The 15907-nt window shown below is 51.9% G+C and overlaps 5 protein-coding genes across 5 annotated transcripts; 3 read left to right on the plus strand and 2 right to left on the minus strand.

Annotated features, from left to right (window-relative positions):
- Nucleotides 1-134: 134 nt before the first annotated feature.
- On the plus strand, nt 135-3332 carry MPH1 (3'-5' DNA helicase; the record flags this gene model as incomplete). The annotated part of the gene is made up of 1 exon (XM_062907827.1): nt 135-3332. The coding sequence occupies one exon, from the start codon at nt 135-137 to the stop codon at nt 3330-3332; it is 3198 nt and encodes a 1065-aa protein (XP_062770808.1).
- A 4992-nt stretch (nt 3333-8324) lies between these two features.
- Nucleotides 8325-11934, plus strand: QC763_112440 (uncharacterized protein). The gene is made up of 3 exons (XM_062907828.1): nt 8325-9790; nt 9854-10077; nt 10135-11934. Exons 1-3 carry the CDS (start codon nt 9059-9061, stop codon nt 11399-11401), a joined length of 2223 nt encoding a protein of 740 aa, XP_062770809.1. The 5' UTR covers nt 8325-9058; the 3' UTR covers nt 11402-11934.
- A 484-nt stretch (nt 11935-12418) lies between these two features.
- On the plus strand, nt 12419-13537 carry QC763_112450 (uncharacterized protein; the record flags this gene model as incomplete). Its single annotated transcript, XM_062907829.1, has 1 exon — nt 12419-13537. The coding sequence occupies one exon, from the start codon at nt 12419-12421 to the stop codon at nt 13535-13537; it is 1119 nt and encodes a 372-aa protein (XP_062770810.1).
- QC763_112460 (uncharacterized protein) lies at nt 13522-14209 on the minus strand (the record flags this gene model as incomplete). Its single annotated transcript, XM_062907830.1, has 2 exons — nt 13522-14035; nt 14117-14209. The coding sequence occupies 2 exons, from the start codon at nt 14207-14209 to the stop codon at nt 13616-13618; spliced, it is 513 nt and encodes a 170-aa protein (XP_062770811.1). The 3' UTR covers nt 13522-13615.
- An 810-nt stretch (nt 14210-15019) lies between these two features.
- QC763_112470 (uncharacterized protein) lies at nt 15020-15737 on the minus strand (the record flags this gene model as incomplete). Its single annotated transcript, XM_062907831.1, has 3 exons — nt 15367-15737; nt 15294-15307; nt 15020-15235 (listed from the first exon to the last, which is right to left on the minus strand). Exons 1-3 carry the CDS (start codon nt 15647-15649, stop codon nt 15020-15022), a joined length of 513 nt encoding a protein of 170 aa, XP_062770812.1. The 5' UTR covers nt 15650-15737.
- Nucleotides 15738-15907: the final 170 nt, after the last annotated feature.

Genomic DNA, 15907 nt, shown 5'->3' on the forward strand with positions numbered 1-15907 from the left:
CCACAGGTCAATCACACCTCCCATAGGTCAATCGCAGACGGTCATTTGGCATTTCACGCACGCCTCAATTCACCCACCTCAGCTCACCCAACTCAATCCCTTTTTCTGAATACTTTTTGTAGCGATATAGCGCAATGGATGATGAGTTTGACGAGACCTTTGTTTTTGATGACGACTTGATCGCACTCACTCAGGTCGCCGAAGCCGAAGCGGCGGCGGCAGCAAATTCCACTGCTCACAGGCCTCAAGAGTCTGCTGTCAGAACGCCAGGAACTCCTCTTTCAGTACCTGCAGCAGCCCGGGTAAATACGGCAGCTGCAATCTCGGAATTCGACGATTTGCCATCAGATGCATTCGACAGTTCCCCACAGCCACCAAACAACCAGAAGCGGCCGAGTCAAGTGCCACCTCCAAGAGCTACTCCGATATCCCAAGGACAAGGACAAGGCTTCCGGCAAACAACACTCTGGGGAGGCACTGCGCGGCAGGGCAGCATTCGGCCATTACAGGTGACTAATAGTCGCCCATTCCGCGCTGACCTGCCCCCAGAGATACCCACTCATCATGAACTCAATGACTGTGAGCTTTCAACATGGGTCTATCCGTTGAACTTGGGCCCAATTCGAGACTACCAGTTTACCATTGTCAACAGTGCTCTGTTCAACAACACACTTGTGGCTCTGCCCACCGGTCTGGGTAAAACTTTCATCGCCGCCACGGTTATGCTCAATTTCTATCGATGGACCAAACGAGGGAAAATCGTATTCGTCGCACCCACCAAACCCTTGGCATCCCAGCAGGTCAAGGCTTGTCTCGACGTTGCGGGCATCCCACGGTCCGAGGCAACACTCCTAACAGGAGAGACGGCTCCGGCTTTACGTGAGGCTGAATGGGAGACCAAGCGGCTATTTTTTATGACGCCGCAAACACTTCAAAATGATTTGTCTAAAGGCTACGCAGATCCAAAGTCGGTTGTTCTTCTGGTAGTCGATGAAGCCCATCGAGCCACAGGCGACTACGCCTACGTGAAAGTAATAGAATTCCTCCGTCGATTCTCACAGAGTTTCAGGGTTCTTGCACTTACGGCAACTCCCGGATCCTCCGTGGAAGGCGTCCAAAATGTCATTGATAATCTCGGTATCTCCCACATCGAAATCAGAACAGAAGAGTCTTTGGATATTCGACAATACGTTCACTCGAGAGACACCAATACGATTACACTCGACCCATCCGACGAGATGATGGAAGTGAGAGGCCTCTTTTCCAAAGCCCTCCAGCCTCTGGTCGACAAGTTGAGCGCCCAAAATATTTACTTTGGAAGGGATCCCATGAGTCTGACTACCTATGGCCTGATGAAATCGAGAAGCGACTGGCTTGCCGGAGCTGGCAGACACGCAAACCAGGGATTAAAGTTTGCCATGTTCGCCGTGTTCAGCATTCTTCAGAGCCTGGCGCACTCGATAAAGTTGTTAAATTTCCACGGGATCAAGCCATTTTATCACAACCTGTTGGAGTTTCGCAATTCGGAGGAGGAAAAGGGGGGAAAGGGTTCCAGCATGAGGCGGCAGGTCATCAATGACGAAAGCTTCAAAAAGATGATGACCATGATCGAGAAATGGATGAAATTGGACGGCTTCAGTGGGCATCCCAAGCTGGATTGTCTCTGCGAGACTCTTGTGCATCACTTTATGAATGCCGGGGAAGGGTCCAGCACAAGAGTCATCGTCTTCAGCGAGTATCGAGACAGCGCCGAGGAGATTGTGCGAGTTTTAAACAGCAAGCCTTTGATCAGCGCCACAGTCTTTGTGGGTCAAGCAGATTCCAAGAGAAGTGAAGGTATGAAGCAAAAGCAGCAGATTGAAACGATTGAGAAGTTCAAGAACGGCCAGTACAATGTTCTCATCGCCACATCCATCGGCGAAGAAGGTCTCGACATTGGCCAAGTTGATCTTATCGTCTGTTATGACGCGTCATCCTCTCCGATCCGCATGTTGCAGCGAATGGGACGCACGGGGAGAAAGAGAGCAGGCAAAATTGTGCTTCTCTTGATGAAGGGAAAGGAACAGGAGAAGTTTTTGGAGGCGAAGGACAACTACGCAAGAATGCAGCAGCTCATCTGTGATGGCGATAGTTTCAACTTCCGGCATGACCTATCTACGCGAATTATCCCAAGAGATATAAAGCCAGAAGTTGATAAGCGCATGGTGGAGATACCGATTGAGAACACACAGGATCCCTCCCTGCCTGAGCCTAAAAAAGCAAGAGCCCGGAAGAAAGCATCGAAGAAAAAGTTCAACATGCCCGATGGTGTAGAGACTGGGTTCGTCAAGGCATCCGATTTCTTTGGGAAAGCAGCTGCCAAAAAAACAGCACCACCCAAACCGGTCGAGCCGCAGGAGACTGACGAGATCGCGGAACCACCTCCTCTTGGAAAGGTCGTTTTGAGCAAAGCGCAGATCGAGGAATTGGACAGACGGTATCGGAGTCTGCCAGGAAACGCAAATGCCGAGGTTGGGCCTATCGATTTTGGTGCTCATTCTCAGAGGTTCCTGCGGCCGACATCCCTTGTGGGACATGGCAAGAAGACAAAACGATTTGTCAAGCTGATGAAAAAGTTGGGAGACAGCCAGGACCCCTTCGAAAAGTTCACAGCACCATATGGAGATACTGACATGTCTAACTGGGGGGATCTTCCAGTCCCCATCTTTGCGTCAGATACGGACGCTTCTGAAGAAGAAGACTCAGCTGGAACAGGGACGGGTGGCAACCGAGGCAAAAAGTGCAAAGTGCTTGCGGCAAGGCCTGATGAGGAAAGCGAAGAGGAAGATGGGGACGGATTGGAGGCTGCTTCACCTCCAGCTCGGAAGAGGAGTGCTGGAGGCAAGAAGGCAGCAAAGAGGAAAGGCCGGGTGGCGCGGAAACTGGACGAAATAGGGGATGACTGTATGCGGACGAGTGATATGGAGATTACGGATGGGTCAGACGATGGTGCCGACCTAGAAGATTTTGTCGTCGACGATGATGCGGACCTGTTCGGCTCGAGTGCCAATCAAAAGTCAACAAAGTCGAGGACACCTGGCTCTGCAAAGAAGCAGCCGTCAGCAGAAGAAAAACCTTTCTTCGAACCCATGGATTTTACTGCGACGCAGGATTCAGATGAGGAGATGCCGGATATCACGGAGCTGCTGAAGTCGTCGGTAAAGAAAACGAAACACAGCATGGCGGCGACAGCTTTTGGCACAGAGGGTAAGGAGGATCTGTCGCCGGAGCCGACGACGCCACGGAAGAAGAAAAGGCGGATCCTTGTTGCTGACAGTGATGATGATGAGTGAGCCTCTCGATGGTTGGATGGGGTGGCATTTTTACAAGTATATGAAGCATTGGATTACAGACATGTGAAGAAAACTGAAATTAGAGCAAATTCCCAAAATATGTTTTTTTGGATTATATGATCTTCAATATAACCATCCCGGAGCAACTTGTGTTTACCTATGTCACTACTATCTCGTGAACCCTTTTCCCCCTCTATCGTACAACAATAAGGTATACCTCACCCATCAAACACAAACCAGTCTCCTTGCGGTGTTCAACACAGGAGGAGGGAAATACCTCTCCTTGCAAGGCCTGTATCTCCCCGGGACAAGAGAAACCTCCCTCCCACCTACAATCCTGATCTCCCCCCATTGGCCTCCCCCTGCACGGTTCAACCGCCGCCTCTTGACCTCGATGTCGCCTAACCTTTCAGCGATGGCAAAGAGATCGTAACCTTCCTTTCCTACATCGAATAATTCCCTCTGGCTCTTGACGAAATTCTCCAGCACCCACCTCTGGCTTTTGGTCAGAGAGGAGGAGGAGGAGGTGTGTTTGTGGATGCCGTGCCAGGTCATCTTGTTGAGCTGGGCTGCCAGTCAGGGGTTTTTGGCTGGAAGATCGAGGCGGACTTTGTGGTGTTTAGTTAAGAGGTTGAGGAGGAGGGCTTGGTCGGGGGTTGTATGGGGGAGGAGGAGGAAGGTTTTGAGTTGGGAGAGGGGGGAGAGGGCTGTGGGGGAGGAGGAGGAAGGTTTTGAGTTGGGAGAGGGGGGAGAGGGCTGTGGGGGAGGTGTAGTGGGTGTAATTGGGGTGGGAGGTGGTGCAGGTTTTGGACTTGGAGGGGGTTGGGGATCGTCTGGGGTGGTGGTAGACTAGCTTTGGGGTGGAGCGGATTGCTGTTGTGGCGGTGGTTGTGGGTTGCTGAGATACACCGCGGTAGGATGGGGTGTTGTCTGCCACGGGGTTGGGGCGAGAGAGGGAGTGGGTTGTGATCTCACTGTGGTGGTTCGTGCCTGATTGCTTTTGGACGGAGCTGCTTGGGTTACTCTTGCGAGTGTTGACAGCAGGTGTTATTGACTTTTTGGCCTGTTTCAAAGCGTCAGTCTTTGCTGCCTCCAGTTTCTCTAGAATATCAGTGTTACCGTGAAGGTATGAAAACTGTTTCGAAATAGAAATGGGGAGTAGGGCAAGAGTAAGTGGACCTACCGTACGTATTTATTGAGCCTCTCTCTGGCAGTTGTTGTTTGGCAGTCGACTTGTCGTCTTTACCTGACGCCCAGCGTCTCAGACTCAAGAAGGTGAATGCCATTGTTGTCCAGGGCCGGTGTGTGTGATATTCCGAGCCAATCAACAACCTACTCAAAAGAAATCCAACAAATCCTTCTGCCAAAAAAACAACCGAAACAGGACAGCCGTCAAGACAGAATCTAAGTTTTGGTGTTCAATGGGTGAATATTGGTAGAGGTTCTTCCACAACCAACTCATGAGGGGCCAACTTCTTAAATACGACATTTTAATCGAGCAGCTCGATGTCAGAACAATGCATTGCTGCGAATGACAAAACAATGGACAAAGAAAACTAGCCAAATTTATTGTCATTAATGGTCCTGCCAACCGCCCGGCAACAACAACTCATCCATTGTCGAAGCATCCAAGCTATGCACCTCAGATACCGTTCCAATGAGATTTCAATATGTCTGAGTGGGTGTGTATTTGTACAAAAGTTTCAGCTGCTGAATGGCCCTGCAGAGATATGTTGATATGGTTATTGTAGGATAAGGGTCATGATGAACATAGTGCTAAACCACATCAAAGACAACAGTGTGTCCTAAGCTAAACAGTGAAAATCTATAAATATTTCTGCTGCGAACTACCGATTTGGACAACAGTATTGTAGAACTCTTTCTTTATCTGAAAACCTCAATCATAGTTTTCCACAGTAGACCTCCAAAGATGACCGGAAGAAGAAAAATTGGGGCCACTGACGACACATCACGCCCTGCTCAGGAAGAGTGTAGCTGTGGGCATCAATCTAGTACCTTAACTCAGGCGACAGAAACATCAGCAGCACTCCAACGGGAGATACCTGAGTCGGGTCCTGACTGTTCTGGGTCATGTCCAGACAAGCCACAGGAATCTACTCACGAGAAGGCGGCTTATCTCCCACACCCCCATAGACTTTGGCCTGCCCCCGAACACGGTTCAGTATCGATTGGAAACTTCCGGCTCGGTTAGACAGCAATCACGGCCTCGGCAGCTGCATCACCAAAATCAACATCAGCAGCAGCCTGAAGCAGCATCAGACGCAGCGTCCATGGTCAACTACACAACTGCGCCTTATTATCACATCACACATGAACAAAACAAGCCACAGAACCGGTAACCACCAAAGAGCTCCGGTTTATCCTACTATCATCAACACCTTAGGCATCACTCCTTCTCCCACTCCGAGACGTCTAACGAGCCAGCACCTCTAGGCTGTAGCCGAAACCACTTGGTTGGCGTCGCCAGTGCTGTCAGATCTGGAGTGATATCCGGCTGCAATCTCCGGTATATCGTCAAATTGGGCAAAGTAGGGTAGGGTCGTAGTAATGCTATCCTCGTGCTGGGTTGGGCATGCTCACATCTTCTTGGTGTTGCTCTCTGATCAAACAACACCATTAATAGCCACGCCTCCGGTGGCAGAGCCGCATGGCAAAGGAGGCTCGAGGATGAATCCGGGGGCTGTTAGGAACTTGTGGGCAGTATGGGAGGGAGACCTTCCCCGGCACCTAGGCCATAAGCTTGTTGGAGGTGGTGATCAGGCCAGGCAACTTCATTAACTTCCTCCCAATGAAGATTTTGGTAGCTTGACAAATATCCCAATGAAGAAATATCTTGTCCCAGAACAGTGGATCGCGAGACGATGATCCTAGGTTGCATCCTTCCGAAGGGTGGTCGTGAATGTCATGGCCCCCCTTTTCACGCCACTTTCTCTCTTTTTCTGTTGCCTGACCCCCACGGTCGTACTGTTTGCTCGTTATGAGAACTTTCAGAAACTAGACTAGAATAGATTTTTGCTACATATTGCAAGACAGCAATATGCCAGAGTCCTGCCACACCGAACAACAGCATTACCCCGTTTGCGGCTCTTCTTGAAATGTGAATTTGTTGGCGAGCGGGGAAAGGGAGAGAGAATATTTGCCTTGTCTCGCACAAGGCCTTTGCAGAACGGGCTCGCCACAGGTCGTCAAGTCGTTGACGGACGCGGCAGTCATACGAAGCACGACGAAAAAGAATACAGAAGCCTAAGCGGGAACAATATACTGCGGGGGAAGTTGCATCTACGTTGAGGCTCCCGTTTCTCTAGCATCCCATTGGTAGACCTGGGAGATGTTGAGTAATCAAGATGTTCGACTGTGTTTGTCGATGGGATGGTGTCTGTGCCATGCGACGTGGATGTTCCCCAATCGCCTCGCTTGGATGGATGGAGAGCTTGGGAGAAGGGGGATGGGAACGAGTGGGACGACGAGGGGGATGATGACGGGGCCACTGGCGGCTTTGGCATTGGCTCGTGCCGGCCATCCCCAGTAATCCCCAGACCGCTCCGTGGCCTGTGTCCCTGCCCAAAGCGAGCCAAGCATTTCTATCAGCCCTACAGGAACCTGAGCGGAGACGGTGGGAAGCGGGTTTGGAATCTGCTGCAGCACAGCATCTGCATCTGTCCTTCTGGTGCCCTTCACGCCCTCTGGCCGACAGCTTCTGCGCACATCCGTAACATTCCCATCCAGCCCATGCTGTCCCGATATACTGATGTAGCCATCTAATGCAATGTTTGTCAGTCATCCGGTCATCTGAGTCCCTGGTATGTTATCGAGAGGTTGGGGGCCGCATCTTCACGTTTGAGTGGGCGATGGCTTGAGCCGCAATGCCGCATTCTGCTTCAGGTTTCTGGCTTTCTCGCCATGTTGCTTGCCGTCATTGGCTGGCAAGGAACCTGCATCTGTGAGTCCTGGAGATTCAGATTGCGAGACGTTGCAGCCCACTGGTGGCTGAGCTGTGGGGTTCGGCAAGCTCGATGAACGGACCACCGCTTATTCGTGGTGGAGGTGTCCACTTGTCTATGGTGATATCAGTTGGGTTCGTGAGGAGGTTGTGGAGCAGACGAGATTGCTGAGATAATGCTGTTTGATGAGAGATGGGCGAGGCAGACGTTTGGATCTCGAGCCGAACAGGTCACTGATGATAAGCGGCGGTTGAAAATGAAAGCTCTGCACGGCACAGCAACAGCTCATCTGCGACTCTGCAACTCTGCGACACCGCGAAAGCGACAAGCCACAGACATCAAAGGGCGGTTCCTGTGGCCCCTGAATGTTCCTGCGCATTGTCGCCCAGAACGCTGGGATGGCCTCTCCCGTTACCATACCCCTTTTGATTGCCCTCATGACAGCCAAAAAGACCCATCGGGTTTGCCTTGATGGTTTCTCTAAAGACGACGAAACGGTTGACGTGTTGATTATGATTGAGTGAAAGGGACTTCGTCATGACCTGCGCGGCCGAGACTGATATCGAGGGGGGAAATCTGTCTGCCTCAGTGATGCGAGAGCGAGAGGGCCCAGAGTCGGGTATGTTAGCGTAAGACCTGTACAAATGTCGACTATTAGGGTTTGTTACAGCGAGCATCCTGCGAGGGGAAGCGGTGTGTTAGCAAGACATCTGTCCCGCACTAACAGCACCACGCCAAACGATACCAACTGGAACCGTGCAGCAGCTATCGTTACTGGGAGAGGGTGGCATTGGGGGCATTGGGAACGAGTGGTGGCATTGGATGCTTTTTCGGCGACACAATTGGAAAGGATTCAGGGCTGGCCAATCAGATAGGTCTGCTGCGCCCTGCCTTAGACCCACATCTTGCCAGGGACCCCAGTCGGCACAGCAGGCAGCAGCGTCCAAAAGGCTCCACGCATTTCTCATCATCCCTTCGGTCCCCAACGACAGTCCTCGTCCACGTCCTCAGAACCCACGCCCCTTCTCGCGACAAACCTCTCTTTCTTCCCCATCTCATTCCATCCCATCCCATCCATCCCATCCCATTTATCCCATCATCTGTTTTTATCGGCAGAAAACCTCTGCCCCAGACAACCTCAGGCCACCATCCACCGTCAACGGGCCGCTCTCCTTGGCTTGCTGTGTGAGGCGTTGCTGAGCTAAGACCATTACACCGGCCGCCCATTTACCACCGCGTCTGCCCACTCCCATCGCCCCTTTGTTATAGGACCCCGTTCCCCTTCGGCCTTCGTCTTCTTCCTTACATAACGCCCTTCCTTTGAACACCTTCCTGCGACCGACACATCCGCCGTCGTTGTGACGCCAGTCCTGGATCCATTGCGAGCTTGCTGTCCCTGGCGCCTCCTCCACAACCTTGGTCATTCACACAGGTAAGGACCAAGAACCCCCTCCCCTTCCCTCTCATCTTCTTCCCTTCTCTATCTAGCTCCAGTCCACGTCGGTCTGGGCATCGTGACATCTGGGTGCAACTCGTCTGGGTATTGGCCAATCCCGCCCTCGAACACCAAGTCCTATCTGCAGAAAGTGCGCATGGTAGATCGCTGCATTCGGAATATCCTGCTTCTGTGACTCACATCCTCTCGTCTCTCAGCCTTACAATGGAATATATTGCATGATTGAAAACTGACAAGAGGGCCTGCCACAGTGCTCTATCTCGCGCTCTTTCAAAAGACCCGGGTTTCACCCCGCATCTACCGCAGCCATGTCCTCCAACCCCCGTAGGACGCCGATGACTCGGCCGGACTCGAGAGGCCTTTCTCTTAAGACCAACACCCTCCAGAAGGGAGCGACCTTTCACTCTCCCACGAGTCCTACCTCGACCACAGAGAACGTTTTTAGACCACCATCTCTGCCACGCCGATCACAGTCGAACCTGGACGATGTCATTGATTCCCATCGCCGCCGTGCCGCCTTGACCTTGGACGAGTTTGATAGAACGCTTGCCGGTCTTTCCATCAGCGACTCGCCTTCCTCAGCGGCTGCGCGCAAGATTCTTCGCGAAGACAGCCCGCCCATTCCCCGTGGAATTCTCAACCACACCTTGGATACTGTCATGGGCAAGGAGAAGGAGGTGGAACGCAAAGTACTGTGCCCTCGCACTCGCCGAACTTCTCGACATCACGACTCCGACAGCGGTCTCGGCACCTCTATTGCTTCCACCAACGAAAAAATTGCTGCGAAGGAGCAAACAGTCGCAAAGACCACTGCTGTCACTAGATCTGCCGCCGCCACTCGCACGACCACAACTACCACCACACAAGTGCTCGGCCAGCGTGCCAACAACCGCATTTGCGAACACACACTCAAGCCACTCCTTGGCCAGTCGGAATTCAAGGATTTCCACCCGCTTCTGCTGGAGTGCCCAAAGAAAATTCAAGACAAGGAGATCGTCTGCCTTAGAGATCTTGAGAAGACACTTCTTCTTGTCGCACCAGTGAGTGATTTCGAGAACGACACTGCCACCAAGAGTGATACTTACCGTGTTTTACTCTCAAAGGAGAGAACCAAATCTGCTGGCCTGTACCTCGACTTCTGCCTGACCACCATTCAGTGCATCCAGGCCACTGTTGAGTACCTCAGCGACCGTGAGCAGACTCGGCCACGCGACGTACCGTATAGCAGCGGCTATTTTATCGACCTGGTTGATCAGATCCGCCACTACGCCCAGCAACTTTCCGAGGCCAAAGAGAAGGGAGAGAACGACGAGATGGATGTTGATCCGTATGACTGCTCCACTGTACATGAACTGATTGTGCCGCTTGCTAACTGGTATTCTAGCACTGACGAGATCAAACTGCACGGTGGAATCCACATCAACGGCCGCCCCGCCGAGCTGGTTCGCATCAAGAAGAACGGCAAAATGATTTCCATGGCTACCGGCGAACCTATCGAGTCGATTGAGGAAGAGAGCAGCGGCGCGGTCAGGATTAAGCGCTCGGCCAGTGAGGAGCTCGAAGATGAGGAAGAGATCATGCGCTCCATGGCCAGGCGAAAGAAGAATGCTACACCCGAGGAGCTCGCGCCCAAGAGGTGCCGAGAGCACGGCTGCAACAAGGAGTTCAAGCGGCCTTGCGACTTGACCAAGCATGAAAAGACACACTCTCGGCCCTGGAAGTGTCCCGTCACTACCTGCAAGTACCACGAGTATGGATGGCCAACGGAAAAGGAGATGGATCGCCACCATAACGACAAGCACTCCGCGGCGCCCCCCATGTTTGAGTGCTATTACAAGCCATGCCCGTACAAGTCCAAGCGGGAATCCAACTGCAAGCAGCACATGGAGAAGGCACATGGCTGGACCTACGTCCGGACCAAGACCAATGGCAAGAAGCCTGGCTCCAGCATTGCTGGTGGCTCTACCCACCCCACGCCCCAACTTGGCCACATTTCCACCCCCTCGAGTGACATGAGCGCTGGGGTCGCTACTCCTCCTGATGATTGGAGCCACATCTATTCCAGCGGCCTGGAGTTCCCCACCTATATGCCCGACTCTGATTACGGCATGATCCCTCAAGAGCTCCATCTTGAGTACTCTCCGGTTGATAACCCTACTCCTTCCACTGACTCTGGCATGGACCACAGCTCTGCCTACCAGGATATCTCCACAGATTTCACACTCTATGAGGATATTTACAGTGCCAATGTGCAGCTCCCTACACCCATGCACGCCAATATCTATGACAAGCCCATGGAACCACAGTTTACTCCTTTCACCGGTGCCGAACTCTGCCCGCTACCTGCCCAGCTCTCACCCATCGGCCAAGCGAACGCTATGCTCTTCACTCCCACCTCGATGGTCGATGAGGGTTTCGATGACCAACACGAGCTTGCCGCCATGACCAATATGGCCAGCGGCGGGGACTTCATCCTTTTCCCCAACCAGGCTGGTGTTTCCAAGCCCATGTACAATGACTCCCTGTTTGCGACAGATCTCCCGCTCCAGGGCATGGGCACCGGTTACTCTCAGCCTTCCACTCAAGATCTGATTAACGGATTCCACGTTGACTGGTCAGCACATGACTTGAGCGCCTACCTTCCTCAGTAAATCAGAGGATCCTGCGCGTGGGACTACCAGATCTCGCGAGTAGGCCTGTATATTGGCGTTAATGGAAAATTGGAGATTGTTGGGAAATAATTCTCCCGGCCTGTTTGCCGTTTTTTATGATGTAATGAAGTGGGACATTAGCGATTTTGGGATTGGAGAGAAGAGAAGCTGAGATCGGAACTTCCAGGCAGAATATCTGGGGACGCCTCTACTCTTACTCCATTTTTGTATTTTTCCATAGCTGGTTTTGCCTGTTTAATCGACAGTTGGCCCCCGTTTGGAGTTTTCATACTGCTAGACGCATTCCTTTTCTACCACAAGCAACCAACCACCACCAAGTCTGCGAATGTTGGGTCAAAGGATTGTAAAGTGGATGGACATAGTTTCAACAATGGCAGGAGACAACAGCCATTCACACCGGCTCTAGGTAGTTTTAGATAGAGATCATGGCTTTTTATACAATAACAAAGAAGCTTGGAGTTACTATTTTGTCCACATCCATCACGATGTGTTTCTGTTAGCGGAGAGTGTGGGTGTTATACACAAGCAAGAGGGTGCTTTTCCGGAGCTAGATACCAGATGTCTCGAGCAAGCTCCTCCAACTACCTTATTTCAATTGCCTTTCAGACCTGTTCGGGCTTTAAATAGGCGTCAAAGGACAATTGCGAGTATTAAAAAATCACCTAAGGTAGTTATACAGATGCTTTTCAACTCTGTTTACATAGGTGTCGATAAACAGAGCATGTACGGATAGTTCTGTGGACTTCATTTTGTGATTTCGGAACAGGCGGGAATGATGGTGATGATGGAGATGCCTGGGACTTGTGACCTTGGGGATTCCTTGTTGGTCCCGTAGTAGTTTCTGGCTTTTCCCGAGACTGGAACGGGATGGATAGATAGGTAATCATATGAGTCATTCGGTATAGATACCTATCAAATTACCCCTCATTAACCTTGCCGCGGCATTCCCGTTTCGAACTTGAACTTTGTTTTTGGGGACCGATCCAATCTGTCACAATGACCCCCACAACCAGTAACGACCTCATCACCCCCCTCCGTGCCGCCTCCCGCAATCTGGCGCGCGAATGGGGGTTTTTACGCCCGAAGATTGCGGGATCGGACCTGTCGGCTGCTGCGGTGCACGCTCTTATCGAACTTGGGAATGGACGCTCGCTTAGTGTTGATGAGCTGGCTGCTGAGTTGAGGGTTAGTACCGGGCAGGTGAGGGGGGTGGTGGTGCCTGAGCTTGTTGGGAGGGGGCTGGTCAAGTCAGAGGGGGAGGGTGGTATTTATGGGCTTACAGAGGAAGGGAAGGAGACGCTGGGGAGGATCAACGGTTTTGCTCGGAGGCAGGTGGCGAAGGCGCTGGAGGATGTGGGAGGGGGGAATGGGGTTACGGCTGGGGATATCACGTCTATGTTTAGGATTTGGACGCAGGCGCTGGAGAGGGCGAGGGAGGTTGGGGAGAATTTTCCCACGCCGGCGGTGACGCCGGGACAGGAGGAGAGTCCGTTTGGGTTGCCCGGGACCGGTGCGGTTGCTGGCGCGGGGGTGGAACCAGCTGTGGCAAAGAGGACGGTTGAGATCGTGTCTGGGTATCAGCCTGGGATTCTGGGGAGGGTGGTGGAGATGCATATGGAGTATTACTATCCAAAGTATAACTGGGGGAGGGAGTTTGAGACGGTATTTACGGAGGGGATGCTTGACTTGCTGAAGAGGGTCGGGAATGGGAAGGGGAACCAGGCTTGGGCTGCGGTGCTCAAACAGCCTGGTGGGAAGGATAGAATAGTGGGGACTGTGTTTATTGATGGGGAAATCACGGCTAAGGAAGGGGTGGCGAAGTTGAGGGCGTTTATTGTTGATGAAGAAGCGCGGGGGTTAGGGGCAGGGAGAAAACTCTTACGAGCAGCGATGGATTTTATCATGGAAGAGGGGTTTGGGCAGTGTAAGTTGACAACCAGCAAGGAGTTGATGGTGGCTAGAAAGATGTATGAGACGGAGGGGTTCAAACCGATGGGAGAGTACTGGTATGGCGGTTGGTTGGAAGGGGTGTGTTCGATGGAGTATCTGTGGGAGAGGCCCGCAGGGAAACATACGCCAAGTGAGGATGGAACGCTCAAGGGGAAGGAAGTATAATGCCCATCTATGTTCGGTGTCGCTATATAACGAAAGTATGATGGCCAAGTCGAATGTCGTTTCGGAACAGATTCGTCGTTAACGTGACGAGGCCAATGTCCACAAACCCCCTATTATCCAGCTGGCAGCCTTCCATGATCCCCATAGAAACGCCGCACCCAGCACGCCCAACAGAACCACCACAATACTCCTAATCTCAAACGCCTCGGCAACCTCCATCTTCATCAATTTCTTCTGCTTGCTGTGGTAGAAGTCTTCCTTCTCCTGCCCGGGACTAACGGCGGGTGTCTGATGCTTGCTGATGGGGAATGGCTTTCCCTTCTCGTCTACAGCTACATACTCGTACCGTTTGTATCTGTAAACAATCCGGTGCAACCACTCGGGCATGCGACTTTCTGAGTCTGAGGCGTGGTAATGCCGCCTCAGGGCCAAGTTACGCGTGTCGACAAGAAATAAGGAGATGAGGAAAGTGGTGAAGATGATTGGCGTCATGATTAACTTGAAAAGCAATTAGTATAAGCTGATACCCGAGAGGCTGATGAACCTGAATGTAAAGGGGCACATTAGGGTTTCACATACCTTGTATAATGACGACTGGTCTCCGACTTTAACATCAGCCTGATTGAACCTGGTGCTGGCGGCCCGAACGGGGGCTGGTGCGGAGGTTGACATTTTATCGGTCTTCGTTTGCTGGGGCTAACTGCCGAGGAAAATTTGGTGAAGGGATTGTTGTGTTGGAGAGTCGTCCGAAGGCTTGAGGTGATGAAGATATGGGCCTGAGTTGCCAAGGCGTGAGTAGAGAACGTGGCTGTGACGCGGCTTGACTCCTGTCAAACCGATTGAACAGCGCAAGTAAGTCACCGACGGTTTTGTGCTATCAAAGGCCAACTGTAACGCTTTAATCGACGTTTCGTGTAACCCAGGTAGCTCCATCAATTAAGGCCAATACCCCAGAGTGCCGTACTCTCGGCAACTGCTGTCCTAATTCCGATGGAGGATGAGAAGTCAAAGTCGATGTTATAGTGCATGTATATAGCTCATCAGCCCCAGTTGTTCTACCCACCGACGTTCGGAATACCCATACCCACCATCACCTATGACCGGAAACGCATTTGTTCTCGAAGACTCTTGTAGCTCTGTTCGTCATGACGGTTTGACTGCCCCACCATAAATTAGACGATCACCCCTCCATGCCCCTCATTCAAATGTAGGTCGGGTATCACCGGGTTTGCAACATCAGTCAGATATGATGGTGGAAAACATCATCTTTTGAATTGTTCCATTTTGTACATTTTTACTGATATCGACTCAATCTGTCATTTACGGGAGAGCGATGCACTCAATCTCGACATCAACGCCCTTGGGGAGCTGCTTGACGGCAACGCAGCTTCTGGCGGGCTTGTGGGTGAACCACTTGGCATACTCCTCGTTCATAGACTGCATTTTGATTTAGCAAACGCTCTCACTCAATGATCGGAAACATCAGGTGCTTACGGCAAAGTTGGCCATGTCGGTCAAAAAAACATTGACCTTGACAACCTTCCCGATGGAGGAGCCAGCCTCCTCGAGAACGGCCTTGATGTTGGCGATGCAAGCACCGGTCTTCTCCTGGATGGTGCCCTCAACGAGGTTGCCCTGGGCGTCGCAGGGAATCTGGCCGGAGCAGTAGATGGTGGTAGGGGTCTTGATGGCCTGGGACTGTATATATTAAGTTAAGAGATGCTTTGACTATTTGAGCTCTCAAAGGTAGTCATACGTAAGGGCCAGCGACTATGGTCATGTCAGTCAAGGATCAAGGGAGATGGTAGCTAGTGAGCAGAAGAACGTACCCGGGGCGGCCTTGTCGGTGTAGACGGGAGTGGCAGACATGTTGTGGATGAGTCTTGGGAGTGTCCTTTTGGGAGAAACCTGAGAAAAGACAGAAAGGGATCTTCTGGCAGCAATTGCAAACATTGATTGAGACGGTGGGTTTTCTTGACAGTGGAATTGGCGATTGGCTTTTTGATGGACTCCTTCCCCGCGCTCCGTTCTTCGGACTACAGTAGTGAACCCCGCAGCCCGGGCCGCTGTTAAGCTCTGGCAGATGCGGATGTGGCCGTCCCAGGGTCTCATATCGTCAATATAGAGAATGCACTTTATCCTCGCACCTTGAATGGAGCCTACCTACGTACCCAGGGAAGTGGAACAGTCCAAATTACCCAGGCACTCAAAAGAGTATTTGTAGATGGCGCCCACCAACCTCAGGTACTAAAAGATTCCTGTGCCTACCTTAAAAACCAACTCGGTGCCCCAGACATGATGAATACCTCGTGATGGACGCGGGTTTCAGATGCCTGGGGTTTCTCCAAGTCGTTCTTTCTTGGATATCTC

Source organism: Podospora pseudopauciseta, chromosome 1, assembly GCF_035222475.1.
Source record: "Podospora pseudopauciseta strain CBS 411.78 chromosome 1, whole genome shotgun sequence".
NCBI classification, from domain to species: domain Eukaryota; kingdom Fungi; phylum Ascomycota; class Sordariomycetes; order Sordariales; family Podosporaceae; genus Podospora; species Podospora pseudopauciseta.